Consider the following 9,702-nt stretch of genomic DNA (forward strand, 5'->3'; position numbering starts at 1 on the left):
ATTCTCTTCTACCGAGCTTATTGAAATATTCCACAACAATTTGGCGTCACGAACAGGATTCACTGACTGTCCGTCAGGCTCCGGGGGACCGTCCGGAGAAAAGGCCTTTTCCAGGATCACCAGCTGATGATCCTGCCTCATACCTCCTTAGACAAGAGAGAAAGGACGGGCGGAAACCGAAGGAGTCCTGATTGACGTCACGTGTATCCAGCGAAAAAGAATTAATTTCTACAGACTCGGGTAAGAAGTTGAAATTCCAATTATAAAGTAACAGTAAGAGTTGAACATAGCGGACACGGATGACTGATCAAGTGGTTGTTGTAGTCTGGGGAATATAGGCCTACATTTATTTTTTAACATTTGGGTGTTTTTGTTTTTATTATTTTTATTTTTATTTCATTTTGAGTACATGATTCCGGGATATTTCTGATGCATTATTTTATGCGAAGGTAGATAGGACTGTGTACGATGGCGATTTCACTCGGAACAAATTCTCCGAGATCGTAACACTCGCTAGACTACAAGTAGAAGAAGTAGGACTGTGCACGATAGAGATTTCACTCGGAACAAATTCTCCGAGATCGTAACACTCGCTATTGACTACCCGGGTAAAACAAGACCGTTGTTATAGACAACCAAACGTGAATTCTACCTGTAGAATAAGACCGTGGCTGTAGCACACGTGAGTTTTATGCTGAAGCAGGTAAAACGATATCACTGGTATTGACAACCATACGTGAGTTCTACTGAATTACCTTTAGAACAAGACCGTGGCAATATCGTAGCGTGAGTTTTACGCTGGAAACAGGCAGAACGATATCACTGGTATTGACAACCAAACGTGAGTTTTACTGAATTACCTTTAGAACAAGATCGTGGCAATATCGTAGCGTGAGTTTTGACTGGGGTTTTTGCAAAAGTTTTTCCTTGTATAAAGAAACTAAGCCTTACGGTGACGACTGTATTGTAATAAGTAAACCGGTAGGGTCCACACCAGCAAAAGATGGGTGGCCAGTCCGCAAAACACACGGAACCGTGGGGTCCGATTGTGGCAATGATGCAGCAGAAATACGGGAAAACATGTACAGAGTGTCTCCCATACTGGACAAAGGAGTTTGGGTTTCCAGAAAACGGCTCGTTGAGTGCCGCTAAACTTAAAATGTTAAGAGGGGATTTGGAAGCAAGGTTGAAAGAATTGAAAAGTGGTAAAAAAATCAAAGTGAAAGACTTAGAAATAATAGAGAAAAACCAGACATGTCTGGCACAATGGGAAATGGAATGTGAATGTAGGGAGAGAAAACAAATGATGAAGAAAATGACGTGTTTAAAAACTGAAAAACCTGACATAGAAACACAGAATAATCCATGTGTGTCTTCTCCATTGTATCCATCCCTGACAGGGGCAGGCGGTCTTCTCCTGAACACGTGTTGTCAAATTCCTGCACCACCTCCAGTCCAACAACAATCATCACCACCACCGTACAACCCCAATCCAACGGTTGGCAGACCTGTAACACGCAGTCAAACCCGGCTGGGAGACCAGGGAGGTGCAGACGTCAAATCATGCTCACCCCTCAACCCATTCAAAGCTGACCCCACAGCCCAGTCCACCCCGGACTCTGCATGGTCAATCCACGACCCATCCTCCTGGAGGGGCACAGCCGGAAGAATTGTGGATTTTCTTAGTCCTAACACCACCATGGACAGTAAACTGGATGGGTCTTATATTCAAGCCCCCATGATTCAAGTTCTACGGCCACAGGATGGACTACCTGGGCTCGTATTCAGGCCCTGGACCTCCGCGGACATTCAACAAGCTGCCTCCCATCTGCCCAACATAAAAAATGGTGTGGCTTTTGGAAAAGAGTTCCTGACGTTTTGCAAAGAATTCATGCCCACCGGAGCTGAGGTCCACCGCCTGCTGGTCAAACATGTGGGCCCAAGTGACTTCAGCAAAATCAGAGCAGTGGTCACTGGTGCCGGCTGCGACTCCCACCAAGTGCACCGCGACTGGAGCAATGAGGCAAACCTCAACTACAGAACATTCATAACAGCGATCTGTGATGCTGTGGTTGCGGCCTTCCCAGCGGCTGTCAACATGGCACTCATCAACAGCACAAAACAAGGTAAAGCCGAAGATGTGACATTTTACTATCAGCGTCTTGTGGCTGCATTTCAGATTCACAGCGGCCTCGAGGAGCCCACGGACATAACCAACATGACCGTGTGGGAAACACATCTCAAGAACGCCTTCATGAACGGGCTTCTGCCCGACGTCAAAACTGCCACAGAACACTCTGTCGTGGGTCTGGAAGATGCAAGGCTCACAGAAGTGGTAAAACATGCACGGCACAATTATAAAATGTATGTGGAAAATCAAATGTGTCAAGACAAACGCAGCAAGCAGACTGGGGAGAGAGCCCAACTCGCGATGCTCCAAGCCGTAAAACAGATGACACTGGGTGCAGAAGGAGGACGAGACACCCACCCATCCGGAAATTCTTATGGGAGGGGCCAACAGAGAGGACGAGGCTGGGGAATGGATCGTGGAAGAAGAGGGCGTTTCCAAGGAGGAGCACCACGAGATATGCAGCCTGACGAATGCTTCCTCTGTGGACAAACAGACCATTGGTACAAAGACTGCCCCTACCGTTCTAACCAGGCACGTCAGCCACGTGGGCGACAGCGCCACCCCGGGACTGACAGAGGTGGTCAACAATTCGGCACTTCAGACTGACGGTGTGTGTGTGAGGGAGATTGCACGTGTGAAGGGATGACGACTGCTGCCTCTCCAAAACAGGAAAGTAGAAGACAACACACACAAACACAATGCTGCAATGAAGATCTGCTTCCTCGCACGCACACCCACATAAACACACACACACAATGCTGCAATGAAGATCTGCTTCCTCGCACGCACACTGCAGAACAACATGCTGTTTTGCTCAGCATCATTTCTCACTTAGAGCAACAGCAACGGAATACATCCACACCACCACCACTCACGTATGCTATGTTTTCATCAGATGCATACAAAGATATGCCAACTACAAAAGTAATTGTGGAAGGGAAAGAATTGACGTTTTTAGTAGACTCCGGGGCTACTCATTCAGTAATTAAAAAAAAAACATTTTCCAAATCAAAAAATGAGTGGGCGGTATGTATATTCTCAAGGGGCTTCAGGTTTGACTGTGACAGAAAAATTTACTACACCTATGACGAGTGTACACTCTGACGAGACTGACCTAAAACCTGACATAAAAGTAAAACATTCTTTTTTACTCTCTTCACTTTGTCCCGTAAATCTGATGGGCAGAGACTTGATGTGTACCTATGGTATTTGTTTGACGTCATCTCCAGACGGCCTTAAAGTGGTTAGGCGTAGAGCCGCACTCCAAATGATGCAAAAGGCTCCCTCTAATCCTCTTTTTGTGTATCAGTGGTGGATCCCGATCGATGACGCTCGGAGGCTAAGCCAGGCTGGTGAAGCACGGGTTTCTCCTCATGCAGACCGTATGAACCCTGAACACCTGCATTGCACAACATATGTGTCAGAGGGTCCAGACGACTCTTTTGAAGAGACATTTTTTGAGACCCTCAGTGATGCAATTGCCTGTTCTACTTTGTACTGGTCAACTTGTAAATCTGCTGTGTCTATTTCTCTGTCTTCCACGCAGAAAGAGCTGTTTCAAGTTCCCGGCTCCTATCCCCATGTCTCACTGTCTAAAGGACGCCTTGACCAATGGAGGGATTTGGGACCATTTGTGGCTCAGTGTGAATCTCTCACTGACTGGGAGGAGACAATCGATCCGCTTGTTCTGCGCTCCGCATCTACAGGGTTTCACAGAACTCACTGTGTACTTCTCACACCAGCTTGTCGATCTGTCTATGTGTTTTATGAGCACAACGACAAAGTTGAAACATTTTTAACAAATCCCACATCGATTTCTCCCGCTCTTGCTTCTGTTCCACAGACACTCTGGGCGGCACACAAATATGACGTAGGCTTGATCAACAACTGCCAACCGGTCGTCATCACTCCACGTTCTGACTTCCGCCCCCACAAACACCAGTACCCCCTGCGACAAGAGGCCATTGACGGTATCACACCTGTATTCAATTCGCTCCTGGAGGCAGGAGTGATAGTTCCATGTCCAGACTCACCGGTCAGGACGCCAATATTTCCAGTAAAAAAAATCAGAGATGCTGGCAAGCCTACAGAATGGCGTTTCGTGCAGGACCTAAAAGCAGTAAATGCGGCTGTTCATGCACGGGCACCAAATGTTCCTAATCCTTACACAATCCTAGCTCAGATTCCTCCTGAAGCTAAATGGTTTTCTGTTGTTGACCTGTCAAATGCCTTTTTCAGCGTGCCAGTCGACAAAGACAGTCAATTTTGGTTTGCATTCAACTTCAACGGTAAGCCATACACCTTCACTCGTTTGTGTCAAGGCTATACCGAATCACCCACAATCTACAATGATGCGCTCAGAGAAAGCTTGGAGAGCTTAACGCTCTCTCCCGGCTCTGCACTTCTGCAGTATGTTGACGACTGTTTAATTGCAGCTCCTACTCAGACGCAGTGTCAGACAGACACGCTTAAACTACTCAAACATTTAGCGAAGGAAGGCCACAAGGCCAGCCTTTCTAAATTGCAATTTGTGTCTCAAAATGTGCGTTTCCTAGGTCATGACATATCTGGAGAAGGAAAAACCCTCTCCCCAAAAAGAATCGCCGCGATCGCATCAATACCGAAACCCAACACCAAAAAACAAATGATGTCCTTTTTGGGCATGTGCTCATACTGTCGATCATTTATTCCAAACTACTCACAAATGGAACAACCGTTATCAAACCTAATCCATGGAAAAAATCTTACAGCACACGACAAAATAATCTGGACTGAAGAGGGTCTTGCGGCCTTCACACAAATGAAATGTGCTTTGCAAACTCCTCCGACTCTTGGACTGCCGAATCCGAATAAGCCATTTACTCAGACAGTAGATGAAAGACAGGGCTGCATGACTTCTGTGCTGCTACAACCCCATGGTGATAAACTCCGCCCGGTTGCGTATTTCTCCGCAAAACTCGACCCTGTCGCTGCAGGACTGCCACAATGTTTGCGCGCTGTGGCCGCGGCTGAAAGAGCGCTCACTGCCTCACGTGACATAGTGGGTTACGCACCACTCACTCTGCTCGTTCCGCACGCGGTTTCTTTGATTCTCCTCGAACAGAAATCCTCTCACCTTTCTGCGGCTCGCTATTTACGGTACCACACATGTCTCCTCGACATGCCGAATGTCACAATAAAACGTTGTACTAACCTTAACCCTGCATCCTTACTTCCTATTCCTGGGGATGGGGAGGACCACAACTGTTTGGCTGAGCTCCAAGCTCAGTGCACTCCTCGTCCTGACCTAGTGGACACTCCACTAACTAACAGCGACATGGTAATGTATGTGGATGGATCCGCCTCTCGCGATCCTCAGTCTGGTGAAAATTGTGTTGGTTTTGCTGTTGTTTCTGACTCTGGTGTGCTGTGTTCAGGTCCTCTGCCATGTCACCTCTCAGCCCAGGCAGCTGAGCTCATCGCTCTGACCGAAGCCTGTAAACTGGCTAAGGGTAAAACAGTCACAGTTCACACTGACTCTCGCTATGCGTTTGGTGTAGTACATGATTTTGGGGCACTGTGGAGACACAGGAATTTCCTTAAATCGGACGGTAAGCCCATCCTACATCACACTCTCATTGCTGAACTGTTGGAATCCATCTTGCTACCCACAGCTATTGCTGTCTGTAAATGTGCAGCCCACACGTCTAATACAGATGATGTATCACGGGGAAATGCTCGAGCAGACTCGGCTGCAAAAGCTGCTGCTCTGCGCTCGCTCCCAGCTTCCTCTGTTTTCATGTGCTCTCAGGTGTCAGTTCCCTCCTCTCTTACAGCGATGCAGTCCCTCTCCACCCCTGATGAAAGACGGCTTTGGTCCATATCTGGCTGTATTTACACCAACGGCCTCTGGACTGGACCCGAGGGCAAGCCGTGTTTACCTAAACATTATTTTGCCCATTATGCTAAGTTGACTCATGGGTTAGACCATGTGTCAAAAGGTGGAATGTTACGTGCACTTAATGAGACGTGGTTTACAAAAGGGTTCACAGCATATGCACAAAAATTTTGTTCTGCATGTGTCACCTGTTCTACTCACAATGTAGGCAGGCCCGTGGGCGTGTCCAGCCAGGCTGCACACCCACCACCAACCCGCCCTTTTGAGCACATTATGATGGATTTTGTGGAGTTATCTCCATCTGAAGGTAAGAAACACTGTCTGGTGATGGTAGACATGTTTTCCAAGTGGGTTGAGGTTTTTCCATCAAGCAAACAAACCGCTGCAACAGTGGCCAAGGCCCTGATTTCTGAAATCATTCCTCGATGGGGTATTCCGGCTAAAATATCAAGCGACAATGGTTCTCATTTTGTCAACGAGGCCATTACAGAATTAAGTGCATACCTAGGTATTGATTTAAAAACACACTGCGCATACCATCCAGCCAGTGGAGGGGCTGTGGAACGAGAAAATGGCACACTCAAAACCAAATTGGCAAAGTGCTGTGCAGACACAGGTCTGCCCTGGACAAAAGCCCTGCCTCTAGTGTTGATGTACATGCGTATGAGAAAACGAACACGAAGCAACCTGAGTCCCTTCGAGATATTGTTTGGTTTTCCTCCTCACGTAGGAACCGAGGCACCGACGGCACCACTCCCTTCAACCGCGCTATGTGAACATGAAATGTTAACATATTGTGCACAACTCTCTTCTGCTCTGTCTAACATACGACAACAGGTTGCAGCCGCCCTCCCGAAACCAGCTGAAGGACCACTCCACAAACTGAAACCTGGTGACTTTGTGGTGGTGAAAGACTTCAGAAGAAAGAACTGGAAAGCACGACGCTGGCAGGGACCGTTCCAGATTCTCCTTGTCACCCAAACAGCTGTCAAAGTAGCTGAAAGGGCAACTTGGATCCACGCATCCCATTGCAAGAAGGTTCCAGATCCAGTACCAGCAGTGGGCTCAAGCGACCCTACCCCCACAACAAGTGTCAATCAACCGACACCACCGTTGCAGTGACCACGGACGGGTTCACAACGGGCAGTTGACCGACAGACACACAGTGCATTGTGATCTGTGTTGACTGTCTACAACGCGGATGCCTCACAAGAAAGAAGGTTGGCAGACTCCACATACCAACGTGCACCTACGGACCAACACAAGAAGAAGAACACGACCAGGACCCCTCCACATAGACACAGTAGTCGTTTGTGTCATTACGGTTTCATTCATATTATTGCTTGCTTCAGTTTCATTGTATCTTAGCATCTTTTTGTGATTTGTAATCAGCTATCTAAAGAGTGGTTCTCCCTTATCATGGAACGGCAACGGCCATGGAGCCCCCTTAGACGACTGGGGGGAACTTGTGTAACCATGTGTTTATTTGCAAGTGTCACTTTGTTTGTGTTAATTCCATATTCTGGACATGACTCTGACAATGACCCCAACAGTGACTCTGACTCCCTGGTCGACCTCAACACTTACGACCTCGATACATACGCATAGTGACATTTTTATATTCTCATGTTTCTGTGTTCATTCCTTTTGTTTCATATTTGCTTGCTAAACGACCTGAGACTTGGTCTCACAAAAACATATTTTTGCAATATTATGTGTGATTAAAGAATAATCAAAAGAGTGGAATGTAATGGTAAAATATGTTATAACATAATCTTATGCCAAAAGATTGATTATTGTCTGTAATGAAGCAATGTGAGAAGAAAAGGGAGACCCAAAAGTTGCCTTTTGCAGCTATGTGAAGGAGGATAGTCAAACTGGCCTTCACCCGAATGCTCGAACAAAGGAACCCTGTTACTCCCATCTTTGCCTTGATTCTTTTCCTGCTTGATTTGTAACTTTTCATTTGTGTTATCTCACAGGTGGTTTAGAGTTTCAGGCTTTAGTAGCTCTCGTGTCTGCATACCACTAGAAATGACCTTCATGTGTGTGTATAAGAACTCAGCATTTTCACTGCTCGGAGACGCCATCTCCACAGAGCACCGTGATACGTGCCTGTGTAGTTGACCTCCTGCTTGCAAGCAATAAATGGACTTTCTGCAACTTTGATCATTCATCAAGACTCCGTTTTATTAGACAAATCATTCTCTTCTACCGAGCTTATTGAAATATTCCACAACAGAACAAAGAGTACAATATATACACCCCATGAGTCATCTCAGTCTCTCAAGGCATTGTTTTACCCCCTTGTATTTTATTCATATAGAAGGCAGGCATCTGGGTCCTCAAAAAACAATGGGAAATATATTTTAGTGTGGAACAGAGAGATTTTCAAAGACTCAAACACTCACTCGGATAAAGTTTAGGGTTAATATCTTGTCCACTAAAGAAACACTGAAATAAATTTCAGTATAAATGTATTTGACAAGTTAGGTGTATAACTTTTAAATCAGCTACCACAGTCTTTCAGCAAAGCAAAAACTGATAGCGTAATAAGTACCAACTTCAAAATGATGGTGAGGATGGACAAAGTCTCAAATCCAACAAATCCAATCCAAGTCCTACACTTTGTGTTCCCTGAGCCCCCTCAGCCAAATTAACAGTCGGTATATATATATATATATATATATATATATATATATAATGATTTCAGGGGAGCAGATTTACTATTTTACAGTATTGATTAAAACATTTTTTATTACATTTTAATGTAATGTAATGTAATTTGTTTATATCCTCACTTGTAACTTCAATAAACACATATATACGGATACACAGATATAAAATGTATTATCTCATTAAAACAAGTAAATGAATTTGCAATAAGCTTTTAATATAGTCAACTGCTATCACTCATTGATTTGGTAACATTGCTGACAGTAAAGAAATGTCCACTGTGACTGTTTCTAATTATTAGGCTTCTCTAGAAGGATTAGAAAAGCAGTATTTCATTTCCGGTTGAGGTGGAGCTCAATAACCTTTTTACAAAGTTTATTTCATCCAACCAACAGTCCGAATCTTAACGTTAGAATTAAATATAAAACATTGTCAACTGTCAAAAGGAAAGTGGCACATCTTGTAATGACGTAATAAACCGGAGCAATGAAATAGGTTTTAATTATGTTTACGTCATTTGGTTAATGGGCCTTTTTCACAAAAACATGTGAAAGCAGGATATGTTTAACACAGGTGTAACTCGTTGATGAAGTCAATTAGGGCCCCATTCTATTTAGAGTATCGATGCCATATCAGCCTAGACACTACCAGGGCCGTTCCCCAGCTTATGTTGAACATCACACACGTGCTGACCCTGCAACGGCATGGCTGATGGGGAAAAATGTAATTAATACCAACATATATTTTAAAACCTCTCATGTGTTTTGTACAACCCAACACAAACCCATTTGTGAACTGCCTAATGTTGTATGTGAACAATACTTCCAAATGAAATGCCTAACCTTTGCAGTAGGAGTGGTATGAAAAAGAAAAATAACCACAAATAGACGAATACATTTCTTAATGTTAATACTCACCGTTCACAGGCTGGCCTTTCTGTACTGCTGTATTCCAAGTTGTCCTCCGAGACTGCAGGTGGCAGCAACAGCGCCTCACTTCCGGTAACTGCATTGCATTC

At 45.1% G+C, this 9,702-nt stretch overlaps 1 protein-coding gene across 3 annotated transcripts; it reads left to right on the top strand.

Annotated features, from left to right (window-relative positions):
- Positions 1 to 1,861: 1,861 nt before the first annotated feature.
- LOC119228347 (protein NYNRIN-like) lies at positions 1,862 to 8,177 on the top strand. 3 transcript variants are annotated; one of them, XM_062563434.1, is made up of 3 exons: positions 3,147 to 6,315; positions 6,846 to 6,885; positions 6,916 to 8,177. In XM_062563434.1, the coding sequence occupies exons 1-2, from the start codon at positions 3,147 to 3,149 to the stop codon at positions 6,872 to 6,874; spliced, it is 3,198 nt and encodes a 1,065-aa protein (XP_062419418.1). In that variant the 3' UTR covers positions 6,875 to 6,885; positions 6,916 to 8,177. The 3 variants fall into 3 exon arrangements, with proteins under 3 accessions (XP_062419417.1, XP_062419419.1, XP_062419418.1); XM_062563433.1 differs by having other exon boundaries at positions 1,862 to 6,885; XM_062563435.1 differs by having other exon boundaries at positions 1,862 to 5,450; positions 6,846 to 8,177.
- Positions 8,178 to 9,702: the final 1,525 nt, after the last annotated feature.

Source organism: Pungitius pungitius, chromosome 7, assembly GCF_949316345.1.
Source record: "Pungitius pungitius chromosome 7, fPunPun2.1, whole genome shotgun sequence".
NCBI classification, from domain to species: domain Eukaryota; kingdom Metazoa; phylum Chordata; class Actinopteri; order Perciformes; family Gasterosteidae; genus Pungitius; species Pungitius pungitius.